At 45.0% G+C, this 17,570-nt stretch overlaps 1 protein-coding gene across 3 annotated transcripts in view; it reads left to right on the top strand.

The window, feature by feature from the left end:
* The first annotated feature begins 830 nt into the window (after positions 1–830).
* LOC147911630 (anosmin-1) overlaps positions 831–17,570 on the top strand; it is a 189,653-nt gene continuing 172,913 nt past the window's right edge. The window contains exon 1 of one of the 3 annotated variants that reach the window (XM_087427928.1): positions 831–1,099. In XM_087427928.1, the coding sequence (XP_087284054.1) occupies positions 893–1,099 (207 nt within the window). In that variant the 5' untranslated portion in view covers positions 831–892. The remainder of the gene's footprint in view (positions 1,100–17,570) is intronic. The other 2 variants (XM_087427926.1, XM_087427925.1) reach the window with 2 other exon arrangements.

The following is a 17,570-nucleotide window of genomic DNA, read 5'->3' as shown; positions in this document are numbered from 1 at the left end:
TTAGGAAAGATTTCTGTTTTCAATAACTCACAGTGCTTCCTAGAAAAACAGACACCTGAGGAAGCAACGTGTGTGGGTCTAATTAACAAATGTCACTAGCTAAGTACTCAGAGATAATAAGATAAGAAGAAGATATCCCAGATAATAAGATGGAAAGAAGGGAGGGAGAAGGAAGGAGAGAAGGAATGGGGAGGGAGAGAAGGAGGAGGAAAATGTCAGCCGAATGTCCCTGCCTGGCCTCTGTCCCGCCTCATAGCCATTTCAGTTGTGTTACTTAGCTCCTTTCCGCTACTTGGGAAAAAGGAAATTCAAATATGCTAAAGTATGAGCGAAGCTGGGACCGGGGGTAGAAACTGGGGAGCCAGCCTATAACTTTAGGGCGCTCGGTCCTTCCTTAGGCAGTTCTGACGCCCTTTGGGGGTCCCGAGGCCCTCCTTCCCAAGACAGCACCTCACATCCCAGCCCCGGGCTGGCTCACACCTGACGTTTACCTGGGTGATGGGGCGAGGTGCGGGTGAGACGGAGCGAATGCAGTCCGTAGAGGTGCCGGCGTGGGCTGGGCGTCGGACCACCAGGAGACAGGCGCAGCGTGGGGACCCGCCCTCCCCTTGACTGCAGGGCCGGGGAGCCCCTTGGACCTGCCCACGGCCCTCCGCCCGGCCCCCCTGTCACTCACTTTCCTTCCAGCCAATGGCGCGGCCGCCTGTCACCCTCACCCCACCCCTCGAGGCCGAGCCGGGAGGGAGGTCGGCGGGGAGGGCGGGGGGCTGGAGTTGAATGATTGAACTTTCCAGCAGAGTTGCGGCGGCCGCGAGGTCCCCGGCAGTGCGGCCCCGGCGCGGAGCTGGGAGCCTCGGCCAGCGCCCGGCGCCCGCGCCCCCGACCCGCAGCCATGGTGCCCGGGGCGCCCGGCGCGGCCCTGACCCTCTGCCTCTGGCTGGCGGCCTCCGGGGGCTGCCTGGCGGCCAGCCCCGGCGCGGCGGCTGCACGGCGGCTGGACGAGTCGCTGTCGGCCGGGAGCGTCCAGCGCGCCCGCTGCGCCTCCAGGTGCCTCAGCCTGCAGATCACGCGCATCTCCGCCTTCTTCCAGCACGTCCAGGTACGGGAACCGCCGCCCGCCCGGGGTCCTCCCCGGCGCTGCGGGCAGCCGCGCGGGGCGCACGGCGCGCGCGCCTCCCAGCCTCGGCGCCCAAACTTCTTGCCCAGCTCGACCGGCAGATCCGGCTTTCGCTCGGCGTGGATTTTACCATCGGGGTGCTCTAACCCTCCTTTCCCACCTCCTCCCTGTCCCCGAAAGGAAAAAGAAGCCTGCAGCATCTCTCCCCAACTCCCCTTCTTCCCAGCGGAAAACGAAAGGCGATTTCTTTGGGGAGGGAGAGCAGTTTTGTGGACTCCAAGGGTGGTTGTGTGGATTTGTTAGTTTCCCGGGACTTCTGCGCGCGGGACTCCGGGCTGATGGCGAGTCCCGCAAACTCCCGGGCGCTCTGGGGCCCTCGGCGGCGCCGGCACTGCGAGCGAGGCCGGGAGACGCGCGCGGCTGCGCCCGGGGACCCGCGCGAGGTGCCCAGACCCGCAGGTGCCCGCGGGCCGACACTTTTGTCCCTATTGAGCCTTTCACACTCGGCGAGCCCGGAGCTCGCGGCCCACAATTCGAGTCCTAGGCAGATCACTTGGGTCAAGTCGTGTGTTCTGGAGTGTGTTGGGGCGGGGCCAGGGTGGCTGTGCGCGCCGCAATTCGGAGCCCTAAAGCCTCAAGGTCTTGCCAATGAACAGCGTGGAGAGTAAGGGAAGAGATGCAAGGGATACGGGTCTTAGGCGGTGTTTGGATGCTCCGAGAAGAGTCCCGGGGTCAACATCTGCCCCCAGCCCTTGTAGAGTCTTTCAGCTTGATGGTGAAGCTTGTGTGTGTGTGAGTGTGTGAGCAAGGGTGTGTAGGAGGTTCGGGAAAAAGCACACTTGGCGCCTGTGGAGGGGGTCCACAGAGGCGAGGACCCCTGCGGACTTGCGTAGGGACCCGGGTGGCGGATGGGCGCACGAGAGCCGCTCCGGGACTCGGCGGAGTTCCGTCCGGCAGCTGCCTTTCCCAGCCGGTCCCAGCGCGCGCTCTGAAATCGTTCAAGCAAACGTCTTATTTCTCTCGTCTGCCATCGTTCTCTCCCTCGCCTTCTCGCTTCTATGCCTAGCTGCTCACCTGTTCCAAGATCCCAACTTCTCGCCCCAGAGAAAACTGCGGAGGCCAGAAGGAGACTTGGAGCTCCTTGGCGGGGTTCTAAGCCGAGCCCTCTGCCCTTAAGAAATAAACTGGGCGTCCCTCTCGGCTGGGCGGGGTAAAGTGGGCCTCCCCTCACCAGGGGGTCTTGGGTATCAAGCCGCGAGAGGAGGCGATTGTAATGACCGTGGAGTTGGGGCAAATATCCGTCGCCCTCCGGGTGTTCATCCTGTCGTGAGAGCTAATGAAACCTCGCGCCGAATGGCACAACGAGAAAGAAAAGTTGGGATCTTCAGAGATTGAACCAGCTCGCCAAGTTTGCATGATGTGTGGTTTTGTTTGTTCCCAGTCAAAGAAGCAACATCTAGTGGGTTTCAGAGAAGTTGGCACGCTCTGCGGTCCTCCTAGGTCTTCAGGGAAAGCGAAAACCGAGTACTCGTCTCCTGCGGTGAAATTACGCGGACATGCTGGAGAGGGCTTCTCCCCAGCCACCTCGTTTCCAAACCGCTCTGCCCTGCCTTGCAAGTCGCTCTCCTGAGAAGATGCCACGCTATTGTTTAAACAACAAAAGAAAACAAACCCAAAAGAGCAGCCCATTCCCGGGGAGAAAGAGTATCTTTTCTTTCTTTTTTTTTATTGAATTGTCAGTTGCTGTAATTTATTTGTTTTACAGTTTCGGCGGCTAAAGGAGCAGTTTAGATCAAGCCAATTCCCGTGAAAGGCTTTTCTTGTGGTCTCTTGGCATGATTTCTCTTCCGAAGAAAAACTGCTGACAGAATACACATTGCCAGACAATCCTGATTACATTTTAATTAGCTGGGGTGAAATCAGCTGCAAATTACTCAGTTAGGACTTAGTAACTGCTGCTTTCGCAATCAATTGCAAAGCCATTCTTGGAGGTTTTACTCTAACCTGATAATGCCTGATTTATCTAAATTGTAGGGATTAAGCTTTCTTAAGATTTGAAAAGACAGCAGCACACTCTCCTTATAAAACCTCAAGCTTCCCTATCCCTCCTCCCTTTTAAATAATTGGGAGGAGGTGGAGGAATCTGGCGGCAGGCAACTCATTACACTGCATGTGGTATTTATTAATGGGTAGGGAAGGCGGGGCTAGAGGAAGCTTCTGGAAGAGCTGCTTCTGTCAGGGTCACCCCCCACCCACCCCACCCCACCTACTTGTGCAAATAAGCCCCAGCAGAAGGCTGTTTCTGGAGCAGTTGCCATTTCCAACCTCTCTTGCACAGTTCTAGGCATCTTTGTAAGGCTGGGAGAAGGCTTGTCACCAGCCTGGAGGCCAGCCAACTGTGTGGACTTTCAGGTGTGAAAACTGCCAGGCCTTGGCTAGGAAGAACCCACCCTCTGCACTCATGATGTAGACAGAGACTCGGAGCTGCCAGGGGCAGTGACCTGCAGTAGCAGGCCTGCAGAAGAGGCTGGAATCCAATGGTCTTCACCCCGATTCGGTGCACTTACCAACGCCCCCCAGTCCTGCAGCAACTAGGCTGGAGGGCTGTGAGTAGATGGTGCGCACCTGGTGTCTCCACGTCTGCAGGGCCGGGTCACCTGTCAATCATGCCTGAAAGCACAAGAGACCCAATACTGATGCACGGAGGAGGTGGGAATGGTGACGGGGGAGGTGTGACTTCTCTGGCACAGCTGCTGACCTAGAAGAGCTTAGAATTTCATACTGAAAGGGAGATGGATTCTACACTGCATCACTTCACTGCTGAATGCTGCCCCTCATTCATGAAAACAGGCAGTGCGTGCTGGCACCTCCCGGGGGACCAGTCTCCAGCTCCGTGATGCTGCGTGCAGGGCATTTGGCACATGGCCATTTCAAGTTCACACATATCATATATGCATGTGGTTAAAATCCGGCCAGCGGAGGTAGCTGGGAAGGACACCCTTGTATCAGCAGAATGAAGATGAGCTCTGAGCTGTGGGGGATGGAGCAGGGGAGGGGGCTCTGGAGCAGGGGAGGGGGCTCTGGAGCCAGGCAGGTCTGCTCTGCCTCCAGGCGTTACCATTTAGCAGATGGGGAGCTTGGGTGAATCACCTTCCAGAGCTCCCAGTCTCTCCTGTGTCCAGTGGGAGACCAGTACCTGCCCAGCAGGGTGGAGATCCTAAAACATGTTGGGGATGATGAAACTGATGGTCATAAAGGAACTAACACTAACTGGGAGATTACGAACTAGGAGACACTGTTCTGGGTGTCTTACAAGGCTATCTCGTGTAATCCCCACAAGCATCCTATGGAGAAGGTACTGTCTGTATCCTCCCGTAATTGATAAGGAGACAAGGTGCTGAGGAGGTAGGTTGGTCATACAGCTCATAAATGGTACGGCTGGGTTCCGACCTGGGACAGCTACTGGTTTTTGGGTTTGTTTTTATTTTTAGGATTTCATTGGCTAGTTGGTTAATTTACTTCAGGACTGACTACCTAATTTTCAGGACCCAGCACAAAATGAAAACGTGCAGTCCATTATTCAAAGAGCAAGAAAAAAAGTGTTAAAGGATCTAAAATATAAAATTTTTTCCTTCTGTGTCTTTTCTCTCTTGACTTGCCATGGTGTTTTAAATTTGCTTTTCAATGCTGTTCTCAGTAAAGAAAAATTTAAAAATTAAGTTACTAGTATAGACTGTACTGCTCATCTTTGTATAGTGCAGAGCCAGTGTTACACTCGAATGTCAGAGCATTTCACTTGTATGGGGAATCGCCAGCATTACACAATTTGGATTTCCTGGCTCTCCCCTGGAGGGTGCCTTGAGATGGCTGGAGGGACAAGCAGAGGCCAGACTCAGGAAGGTGGGAAGGAGGAAGAGAGGACGCCCTCACTAAGTGCTCAATGTGGGGTGTGCCCGATGGGCGCCCCCCAAGGGGATTTTGTAGGACACATGTACAGGTGTAGACCTTCACAAGTACCTGGGGTCTGGTGTGCACCCATACTTGCTCAGGCGTAACACATGCCTGGTCTCCTATTCTGCCAGCTGCTGGACCAATGCACTGCACTGTGTTCTAGATGGATCCTCAGGAAGCTGAGCCAGGGGTCTCCCCCTCCTACTGCTCAACCCATAGCAGATGGGCAACTCCTAAGTGTACTGCAACCTCCTCGCTGGATGCAACTGGTACCTGCATCAGGGATGGGCTATAGGCTTGTTCCTGTGGAGTCTTGGGCTCTGGCTGGCCACCACCAAACACAGCATGGTGCTACCAGCATGCGGTTAGGATAGCCACCACTATATTACGGGACCCTTCAGGGCATGCATGCTCAACCCTGACCCTCCTTGCACCCACATCCAGGTCCCTGCGGGGGACAGAGTGTGACAGTGATTTGTGGGAGAAGAGCGAGGAGAGAGAGGTTGAATGAGGACTGAGGTGTCAGGGGGCAAGGGAGGGGCAGCCGAGAACCTTTCCTGGCGGGGTGGGAGGCAGCATCATGTGTGATCCAGCGCTCCAAGCCTCCAGACTTCCATCAGACTTCACATACAAAATACAGACTAAAGGATAAAAATCATTACAAATTTCAATATGGCGATGGAAGACCATTAAGCCCCAGGTGTGGGTCCCCTTCTGCGCATGGGCCGTGTGCAGTGGTCTGACATCCATAAAGCTGGCCCTGGTTTGGCTTTTTGTATATCAAGGCTTTAAGCCTTCGAAGGGCTGTGCTTCAGAGGGCTGTCCCTAGTGTTCAAGGATACGATGGTGACCTGTGCTCACTTGGCCGTAACCTTCTCCACAGTTGTTTTCTCAACTTCACTAGAAGATTAAAGAAGAGAGAAAAGAGGGAGACTGTGCCTGCAGTAAGCTCTGTCTCTTTCTAGGTGAATCTCATTTGCCTTGAGAGTGACTTCCTCTCTTATGCTAGTTGGGACATTTCTAGTGGAGACCCGGCCTGCCGGCCCGGTTCTGCTCGTGATTGCAACAATGGAGCTGAATCTTGGAGCCTTCAAGATAGAGTCATTCCACTAAGTATCAGCAGACGTGGAACCTGCTCTTTCTTTCTCTGCCTGTGTTTTCTCAAAGGAAGCTCAAGAAAATAGGGTTTGAGGTCTAATAGTAGGCCATGTGCAATAGAGGAGGGACAGCGTGTCTATTTCTTTGCCGGAATTCGGGACTACTCAGGGAAAAAGTGGATGGAATCTTGTTGGAAGATAAGTAGGAGGTTGCTGGCAGCCTTGGCCCTAGGGTTCTAGAATTTTATTAGTGTTAAGAGATTCTTGCTTAATGGGACATTATTCACCCTATAAAACACCACTGATAGGCTTGCTTAGGTAGCTGATTAGAGATCACAGGCTTTTCCTAGCAGTAATTGGAAGCTGTTTGTTTTGGCAAAGGAGAGAACTAAGCTGGTGATTAGCTCGTTCTGCTTAGAGGACCAGCCTCTCCTCCAAGGAAAAGTAAACAAACAATTAGCGCCTGGAAACCCTTAGCGGCCACCATTCAGCCCCCTGCTCACAGGCTCTTGGAGGAGTGATTTTGTGGTGAATATCCTCAGCCCTGATGTGTCATTTGCCCTGCAGTGAGTTCTAGGTTGTATGCCAGAATGGCCAGGCCTTGAGAGAGTCCCTGGGAAGAAAGGCCATTCTCAAATTTGGCCGTTATATTTCCTGGTCTGGGTCACTGGATCTCTGGCTGGGTTTCTAAGAATTCATGAATTTGACCCAAACCAAACATTAGGCTATTCATAGCAAATTTTCAAGTTTTTGAAGCAGTTTTCTCCTTGAATGTGATTTAAAAGTCTATTTTATTGTGACTATTGTAGAACATTTTCAAAACACATTAGAAAACACTTATTGACTTGTTCGTTTCTTTGTGCACTGTATCATTAGAGGAGAAATATATATATTTACATTTAAATATATTTTTATATTTTGTATATATTTATATGTGTCTATATATGTAATATATACACGTACGTGCGTTTGGAGGTCTAAGTTAAAAAGTTAATGTTGGGCTGGCCCCGTGGCTTAGCGGTTAAGTGCGCGCGCCGGGCTGCTGGCGGCCCGGGTTCGGATCCCGGGCGCGCACCGACGTGCTGCTTCTCCGGCCATGCTGAGGCCACGTCTCACATACAGCAAGTGGAAGGATGTGCAGCTATGACATACAACTATCTGCTGGGGCTTTGGGGGAAAAAATAAATAAATTAAAAAATTAAAAAAAAAGTTAATGTTGTTGGTGAAAGTGTTCCTCCTTTAAAAAACTTAATCATAAATTAAGAAATTACTATATTTCTTTGAAATGGATTCACCGGATTTCATTGTATAACCTACTGTTGTATGTTTCAGTGAATGGGTATACAACTGTAGGGTTCAGTGAGAAACTTACGAACCTGTTGGTGGATATTGCTTGTATGAACTCAGAGATGGAGAAGTTCCTATGTATCACTTGTGTTGCTTTACAGAGTTCTACTCTTGTACACTTTGGAGGGTGGGGGTTGGGCACAGCAATCAGTGAAGCATATCCATATTATCAAAAGACATTTTTTATATGAAAAACAGGACCAGGGAAAATTGCAAATGCCCCATTGCAAGGCCTTGTGCAGATTATCGCATAACTTACACTTTGCTGCTTTGTGTAAGCTCACAGTCCTTTAGAGTTCCCCAGCCAGCCACCTCTCAGCATTTCGATTTCACTTAGCCTGGACTCCGTATTTTGAAAGCACGTTGTCTGTCAACATATGGCATTTATTAAGTGTAACTTAGTTTTTCCTCTTTGTATTAATCAAAGATATCCATGACTCTATCAAGCTTCAGATCAGCATGAGGTCTCCTGCGTTACCAGAGCAGACTGATAAAACTCTTCTTCTTGACATTTTAGTTATCTTCGCACCATCATCTTAGGAAACTGTGTCTTTTGTTTTGGATTCTCTGAAATATTGAAAATAGGTCACAGACACCTATTCCTCCTCAGTAGATGCTGTTGGTGACCTTCTGTCCCTCACCCCGACAACCCCAGGCTCCTGTATCAGCTGCTAATAGCTTACAGCTGCTCCTTCGTAGAGACTAACCTTCAGCCGATGGTTGTCAGCAAGACAGTGTATCCTCCTTCCTCGATGAGGGCAAATCGTGGCCATTGGCTCGCTGCTGGGGGATCTAGGAGGCCAGCCCCCTGCTCAGATTAACTCTTCCGTACAATTTATGCTCCAAAGCATTGCGTGGGACCAGGCTCACGCAGGTCCAGCTGAGCTCTGCTTAGCTCCCTGCTTACATCCCTGCTCAGCTCCGCTTCCTGCTTCCTTACCCCCTTCCAGTGAGAGCTTCCCCCGCAGTGGGTCACGTACCCAGAAAGCCTCTTTTCAGCCTCTGCTTCTGGAAAACCCAGAAGGTGTCTGCTTCAGACACCCCCCTTCAGAGCTCCCTGATCTAATTCATTCAACACTTTTGTTTTTCAGATTAGACAACTTGATGCTTATAGAAATGACTCGTGCAAGCACATACCCATAGTAGACAGAAGTAAAAGTAGAACCCAGCTTTCACAACTCGCAGCTCAGACTTTTTTCCCACCGTCCCTTTAAAAACATGTTGAGAGTTTACACACGTTTAAAAAAATCCTTCTAAATGAAGAAGCACAGAGTCAGAACATATTCTGTTATTTGAGTTTAGTTGGTATCTCCAGATGATGTCAGCAAAGATGTCACATCTTGAGCCCAATATTTAAGCACATCATGCTCCTTCATTCAAAATTCATGCTCCTTCAAAATTAAGCAAAACGTGAAAAATATAAACTATTAAAGGAAGCTTGAAATAGTTGTATGGTAGGTAGACAGTAGGTGGGGTAAGGGGACATCATTAACCACAGTACTGAGTGGCGGGTCTAGGGAGATGGCAAGGATAATTAATTCCAGTATTAACCAACTTTAGGTTTACTCAGCAAGCAACCAAGGGAGCCACATCTCGCGGGACCTACAATCCCCTCTCAGTTCTTAAAAGATTTCACACGTGGTTTTAAAATAGGTGAGGGGAGGCGTTTTCCTGATGGTGGAGTGGGTTGGATAGAAGTAGTGATCCCCGACAGCCAGTAAGTGAAAAGGAACATGGAAGGAGTGTTCCTTCCATGGCTCATTTTTTTTTGTGTGAGGAAGATTGGCCCTGGGCTAACATCCGTGCCCATCTTCCTCTACTTTATATGTGGGATGCCGCCACAGCATGGCTTGATAAGCAGTGTGTAGGTCCATGCCCAGGATCTGAACCTGCAAACCCCGGGCCGCTAAAGCGGAGCGCACGAATGTAACCACTACGCCACTGGACCGGCCCCTGTTTATGGCCCCTTTTAATGTAAATCACAGGCTGTAGATGCTGGATCTGTTTCTCCCTTAAAAAAAAAGAAACACTGCTTTAATTACTTCCATTTATTTCAGCCAATATCGATAGATTGCTGCAGTTTCAAAGATGAGACTGTAAAATCCCTGCTCATGAGGAATTTATAGTCTCGTCCGGGCTAAGACTTGTAAACAGACAACTCAGCCCACAAGTGAGAGCTCATGTAGACTTATTTGTGTGAGATCTCAGAGGAGGGGGAAAGTGTTCTAGGAGAGATGGCACTTGAGCTGAACCTCAAGATCTGGGCTATTCCAACGGAGAACAACCAACTTGAGTAAACGCAGAGTCTTGCAACCATCTTGTCTGTCTCTTGGGGACCCTCAGTGGCTCCTATGGACAGGATACAGAGTCAGCGCCTCATCTATCAGCCAGGCTGTGGGAACTTGGTGAGAGCTGTCACAGAGCTCAAGTCTGTTTTTCTGTGGGACAAGTTAAGAGCAGGTCATCACACTTAGAGGAGTGTGTCCAGTTTTTCCTGTTCTTGCTGATCCGGCTGAACCTCAGGCTACACGACCAGCAGCTCTAATGCTCTTCAGTTGATCTCTATGGAGATCCTTGCCAGCATCCCTAAGAAAGAGCCCCAGAGGACTAAGAATGTGGAAGAAGGAGGCTGCCCACGCCATCTCCCTGCCATTCCGCTTTGGCTGACGGTAGGACCCCAGTCTGAATTAGTAGGGGTGGGCCCAAAGTACGAAACTCTCCTGAATCGCTGGCCACAGGATAGAAGGTATTTAGCGCTGCATGTTGTAGTGTCTTGGTGTTGACAAAGTAGCTTCACACGAAATATCTATTTGACCTTCACGGCAACTCTCTGAGGTCAGGAGTGTCATTTTTCTTTTACAGATAGGAAAGCTGAAGGTCTGGAAGTGAGATAACCAAGGCTGCAGAGCAGAAACTCAAGCCCTAATTGTCATATTCCCTAATATTTATACTACACGACCCTGCTTCTCAGGATGTTAACAACAAGAGGGGACAGAGTGGCAATATCAACTATGGTATAATGGAGAATCTTGAAATTTTGGGGGTGATAGTCCTACGTTTCTCAATCTCTCACTGGCTCCTGGAGGCACCGCTGCGTGACAGAGGGCACAGTTGTGGATGATTGAAAGGTTGCTGGTATGATGCAAGAGCCTTAGAAACCCTCAGTCCATCAACACCATCGCCTGTGCATTTCTCCCCCCAAATCCTTCTTCCAATCAATACGAATCCATCGCATATAATCATCTTTCAGGTATCTTAGGTTGTGGGGACCCAGCAGAAGTCAGATGTGCTTTTTGCTCTCAGGAGAATTATTTTCTACCAGAGAGAGACAGACATTTAAGCAAATAGTTGCAAAGAGTTGTTAAAGTGAAGAAACTATTATAATCATGAATCATCTTTTGAATCTCTATATATAATCACACATTATCATAAGTGCTTAGATGAAGAGTATTTTTTTCTCTTACAAATTGATTTTCCAACATTTCCACTTGTCTAACAAAAGAGCAGAGTATTATTGTGATCCTTGCAGAAACGTCCCAGGAATGGGACATTCTGACATCCTTGCAGAAATGTCCCAGCTGTTCTCCTTGATGTCACAGAAGATGAGTTTGTTGTCTGGGAAGAACACAAGCCTCCGTACTTCAGCCTTGACCTGCATTCTTGGCTGCCATTGCTGTTCTGTAGGGTGGTGGGACACATATGAAGTATTTGCAAGTGGTCATTGTAGCTCGTATGTGTGTGACAGTGACTTCCAAGAACTCGGTGTGCCTCATATGCTTACTTTCTTTCCTTGTGTTTTGATTTTGGGAATGTCTGTGTGTGTTTACACTTTATGGTTCTTTCCAGCATCTCTCTAAGATATAAAAAGTTGGACAATGAGGAATTCTGAGAAAAGGAGAATTTAGAAAATTCTCAAGGCTACATATGAAGATGGCGACGAATGGGAGTTCTTTAATCCCCGAAGGGCTAAAATCTGTCTTCAGGGGAATCTGAGGAACAGTAGCCCATCAAGAGGGAAAAAAAAGCTAACTAAAACTCTTACTTCACGTTCTCTTTATCCTTTTGTTTGAAATTGTAACTTCTGTCATTTAATAAGCTTTTTGCTTTCCAAGTTATTAATATCCTGCCAACTTCAGAAAATAATATTCTGTTTTAGAGTGACCTCAAAAATATTTAATTAAAAAAATTTTTTTCTTTTAAAATTATTTTCTTGAGGTCATATTGGTTTATAACATTGTGTAATTTCGGGTATACATTATTATAAATCAGGTTCTGTGTAGACTGCATCATGCTCACCACCAATAGTCTAGTTTTTGTCCATCACCATACGTACATGCCCTTTTATGCCCACCACCCCAGCCCCTTCCCCTCTGGTAACCACTAATCTGTTCTCTTTATCCATGTGTCTTTTTATGTTCCACATATGAGTGAAATCATATGGTATTTGTCTTTCTCTGTCTGGCTAACATAACACCCTCAAGGTCTATCCACGTTGTTGCAAATGAGAGTATTTTGTCTTTTTTATGGCTGAGTAGTATTCCATTGTGTGTGTACCACATCTTCTTTATCCAGTCATCAGTTGATGGGCACTTGGGTTGCTTCCACGTCTCAGCTATTGTGAATAATGCTGCCATGAACATAGGGGTGCGTAGATCTCTTTGTATTGTTGATTTCATGCTCTTTGGATAAATACCCAGTAGTGGGATAGCTGGATCATATGGTATTTAGATTTTTAATTTTTTGAGAAATCTCCATACTGTTTTCCATAGAGGCTGCACCAATTTGCCTTTCCACCAGCAGTGTATGAGGGTTCCCTTTTCTCCACATCCTCTCCAACATTTGTTATTTTTGGTCTTGGTGATTATAGCCATTCTAACGGTGTAAGGTGATATCTTAGTGTAGTTTGGTTTGCATTTCCCTGATGATTAGTGATGTTGAACATCTTTTCATGTGCCTGTTGACCATCTGTATATCTTCTTTCAAAAAATGTCTGTTCATATCTGTTGCCCATTTTTTGATCAGGTTGTTTGTTTTTTCGTTGTTCAGTTGTGTGAGTTCTTTATATATTCTGGAAATTGACTCCTTGTTGGATATATGATTTGCAAATATTTTCTCCCAGTTGGTGGGTTGTCTTTTCATTTTTTCATGGTTTCCTTTGCCTTGCAGAAGCTTTTTAGTCTGATGTAGTCTTATTTGTTTATTTTTTCTTTTGTTTCCCTTACTTGAATAGACATGGTATTTTAAAAGATGCTGCTAAGACTTATGACAAAGTGTACTGCCTATGTTTTCTTCTAGGAGTTTTATGGTTTCAGGTCTTACATTTGAGTCTTTAATCCATATTGAGTTAATTTTTGTTTATGGTCTAAGGTGATGATCTACTTTCATTCTTTTGTATGTGGCTGTCCTGTTTTCCTAGCACCATTTATGGAACAGACTTTCCTTTTTCCATTGTATGTTCTTGGCTCCTTTGTTGAAGATTAGCTGTCCACAGACGTGTGGTTTTATTTCTGGACTCTCAATTCTGTTCCATTGATCTGTGTGTCTGTTTTTTACATCAGTACCATGCTGTTTTGATTACTATAGCTTTGTAGTATATTTTGAAGTCAGGGATTGTGATGCCTCCAGCTTTGTTCTTTTTTTTTCAGGATTACTTTGGTTATTTGGGGTCTTTTGTTGCCCCATATAAATTTTAGGATTCTTTGTTGTATTTCTGTGAAGAATGTCATTGGGATTCTGATTGGGATGGTAATAAATCTGTAGATTGCCTTAGGTAGTATGGACATTTTAACTATGTTTATTCTTCCAATCCATGAACATGGAATATCTGTCCATTTCCTTTATGTCTTCTTCGATTTCTTTCAATAATGTCTTATAGTTTTTGTTGTATAGGTGTTTTACCTCCTTGGTTGAGTTTATTCCTAGATATTTTATTCTTTTTGTTGTGATTGTAAATGGGATTATATTCTTGAGTTCTCTGCTAGTTCATTATTAGTGTATAGAAATGCAACTGATTTTTGTAGGTTGATTTTGTACCCTGAAACTTTCCTGTAGTTGTTGATTATTTCTGGTAGTTTTCTAGTGGATTCTTTAGGGTTTTCTATATATAGAGTCATGTCGTCCACAAACAGCAAGAGTTCCACTTCTTCCTTTCCAATTTGGATTCTTTTTATTTCTTTTTCTTGCCTAATTGCTCTGTCCAAAGCCTCCAGTACTATGTTGAATAGGAGCAGTAAGAGTGAGCACCCTTGTCTGGTTCCTGTTCTCAGAGGGATGGTTTTCAGTTTTTCACTGTTGAGTATGATGTTGGCTGTTGATTTGTCATGTATGGCCTTTATTATGTTGAGGTACTTTCCTTCTATACTCATTTTATTGAGGGTTTTTATCATAAATGGATGTTAGATCTTGTCAAATGCTTTTTCTGTATCTATTGAGATGATCATGTGATTTTTATTTCTCATTTTGTTAATATGGTGTATCACATTGATTGATTTGTGGATGTTGAACCATCCCTGCATCCCTGGTATAAATCCCATGTGATCATGGTGTATGATCCTTTTAATGTATTGCTGTATTGATTTGCCAATATTTTGTTGAGGATTTTTGCATCTATGTTCATCAGTGATATTGCCCTGTAATTTTCCTTCTTTGTGTTGTGTTTGTCTGGCTTTGGTATCAGGGTGATATTGGTCTCATAGAATGAGTTAGGAAGTGTTCTGTCTTCTTCAACTTTTTGGAAAGAGTTTTTGGAAGAGTTTGAGAAGGATCAGTATTAAATCTTCTTTGAATGTTTGTTTGGTAGAATTCTCCAGAGAAGCCATCTGGTCCTGGACTTTTGCTTTTTGAGAGGTTTTTGATTACTGTTTCAATCTCTTTACTTGTGATTGGTCTATTCAGATTCTATATTTCTTCTTGATTTAGCTTTGGGAGGTTGTATGATTCTAAGCATTTATCCATTTCTTGTAGATTTTCTAATTTTTTGGCATGTAGTTTTTCCTAGTATTCTCTTATAATCCTTTATATTTCTGTGGTATCCATTGTGATTTTTCCTCTTTCACCTTTATTTTATTTATTTGAGCTGTCTTTCTTTTTTTCTTAGTGAGTCTGGGTAAGGGTTTGTCAATTTTGTTTCTCTTCTCAAAGAACCACCTCTTAGTATCATTGTTCTTTCTATTGTTTTTATAGTCTCTATTTCATTGATTTCTGCTCTAATTTGTATTATTTCCCTCCTTCTGCTGACTTTGGGCTTCATTTGTTCTTCTTTTTCTAGTTCTGTTAGGTATAGTTTAAGATTATTTATTTGAGATTTTTCTGGTTTGTTGAGGTAGGCCTGTATTGCTATAAATTTCCCTCTTAGTACCACTTTTGCTGCATCCCATAAGAGTTGGTATGTTGTGTTTTCATTTTCATTTGTCTAAGTATTTTTTTGATTTCTCCTTTGATTTCTTCATTGATCCAATGCTTGTTCAGTAGCATGTTGTTTAGTCTCCATATATTTGTGACTGTCTCAGCCTTTTTCTTGTAGTCAATTTCTAGTTTCATAGCATAGTAGTAGGAAAAGATACTTGATACGATTTCAATCTTCTTAAATTTATTGAGGCTTACCTTGTTTCCCAACATATGGTCTATCTTTGAGAATGTTCCATGTGCACTTGAGAAGAATGTGTATTCTCCTGTTTTGGGATGGAATGTTCTGTATATATCTATTAAGTCCATCTGGTCTAGTATTTCATATAAGGCCACTGTTTTCTTATTGACTCTCTGTCTGGATGATCTATCCATTGATCTAAGTGGGGTGTTGAGGTCCCCTATTATTATTGTGTTGCTGTCAATTTCTCCCTTTAGGTCTCTTAATAGTTGCTTTATATACTTTGGTGCTCCTGTGTTAGTGCATATGTAGTCATAAGTGTTATGTCGTCTTGGTGGAATGTCCCTTTTATCATTATATACTGCCCCTCTTTGTCTCTCATTGTCTTTTTTATCTTGAAGTCTGCTTTGTCTGATATAAGTATGGCAACACCTACTTTCCCTTGCTTGCCATTTGCTTGGAGTGTTGTCTTCTATCCCTTCACTCTGAGCCTATGTTTGTCTTCAGAGCTGAGATGTGTTTCCTGGAGGCAGCATATTTTTGGGTCTTGTTTTTTAATCCATCCAGCCACTCTGTGTCTTTTGATTGGAGAATTCAATCCATTTACATTTAGAGTAATTATTGATACACGAGGGCTTAATACTGCCATTTTGTCTCTTGTTTTCCAGTTGTTCTATATTTCCGTTATTTCTTTTCTCTTTTATTTCTACTGCTGTTTCAGTTTGGTGGTTTTCTGTGATGGTTTTCTCTTTATTTATGATTTGCAGCTCTGCTTTGGTTTTTTTCTTTAGTGGTTACCATGAGATTTGGTATAAAAGATCTCATAGATGAGATAGTCCATTTTCTGATAGCCTCATATCTCTATTAGCCTAAGCAAGTTCCATCCCTTTCCTCTTCCCTAAGTTATTGTTGTCACAAATTATTCTGTTTTGTGTTGTGAATTTGTGATTAAAATGAAGTGTTTATAGTTATTTTTGATGCTTTCCTTCCCTTTATCTTTTATGTTATAATTAAGTGTTTGCTAACCTGTTCTGATAGAGAGCTGCCATTTTCTGATTTTGTCTGTCTATGTATCTCCTTGCTCAAAGCTTTGTAAACCTTTGCCTTTTTGTTTCAGATATAAGGGCATCCTTGATCACTTCTTGTAAGGGAGGTCTAGTGGTGATGAACTCCCTCAGCTTTTGTTTATCTGGGAAAGTTTTTATTTCTCCATCATATCTGAAGGGTAGTTTTGCTGGATAGAGTATTCTTGGCTGGAAGCTTTTGTCTTTCAGTATTTTGGATATATCATTCCAATCTCTCCTATCCTGTAAGGTTTCTGCTGAGAAATCCACTGAAAGCCTGATAGAGGTTCCTTATCAGGTTCAAGGTTATTTTCTTCTGCCTTGCTGCCCTTAATACTTTTTCTTTATCATTGACTTTAGCCAGTTTTAATATTATATGCCTTGAGGACGGTCTTTTTGCATTGAAGTAATTATGAGTTCTATTGGCTTCATGTACTTGTAAGTCCAGTTTCCTCCCCAGGTTTGGAAAGTTCTCAGCTATTATTTCTTAGAACAAGCTCTCTGTTCCTTTCTCCCTCTCTTCTCCATCTGGAATACCTATAATCCTTGTGTTGCTTTTCCTAACTGAGTCAGATAGTTCTTGAAGAATTTTTTTTAATGTACTCTTTTTTTTGAAAAAGAAGAAGATTGGCCCTGAGCTAACATCTTTTGCCAATCTTCCTCTTTTTCTTTTTTATACCCAAAGCCCCAGTACATAGTTGTAGGTCCTACTAGTTCTTCTATATGGGACGCCAACTCAGCATGGTTGGATGAGCAGTGAGTAGGTCCACGCTCAGGATCCAAATCGGCAAACCCCAGGCCACTGAAGTGGAATGCACAAACTTAACCACTATGCCACTGGGCTGGCCCCTCTTCATTTGTTTTAAATCTTAGTTCTCTCTCCTCTTCCACCTGAAGCATTTCTGTATTTTCATTCTCTAAATCACTAATTCTGTCCTCTATAATGTCAGCTCTATTTTTTATGGTTTCTAGATTATTTTTTATCTCATTAATTGTGTTTTTCACATCCAGATATGTGTTCTCATATCTAGAATTTCTGTTTTTTTTTTTTTTTCAGCTTCAATCACTTTGGTGAAGAATTTCTTTTGCTCATTAATTTTATTCCTGAACTCATTAAACTGTCTTTCTGAGTTTTCTTGTAACTCATTGAGTTCCCTTATGACAACTATTTTAAATTCTCTGTCATTTAGATTGTAAATTTCTGTGACTTCAGGATTGGTTTCTGGTGACTTGTCATTTTCCTTCTGCTCTGAAGTATTACTGTAGTTCTTCAGGGTGTTTGATGACTTGATCCTTTGCCAGTGCATTTGTGGTAGCATCAGGTCGCAGATTCCACCTCACCACTGAGGTGGGGGCAGGAGTTGTGTTTTCTGATCCTGCCTCATCCACTGGAAGTTGTGCTGGTAGGG

The sequence above is a fragment of the Ceratotherium simum genome, chromosome Y (assembly GCF_057802395.1).
Source record: "Ceratotherium simum simum isolate JZ-2026a chromosome Y, ASM5780239v1, whole genome shotgun sequence".
Classification (NCBI taxonomy): Eukaryota; Metazoa; Chordata; class Mammalia; order Perissodactyla; family Rhinocerotidae; genus Ceratotherium; species Ceratotherium simum.
Note: the sequence above shows the minus strand (reverse complement) of the source record. Positions and strands in the feature narration are given on the sequence as shown.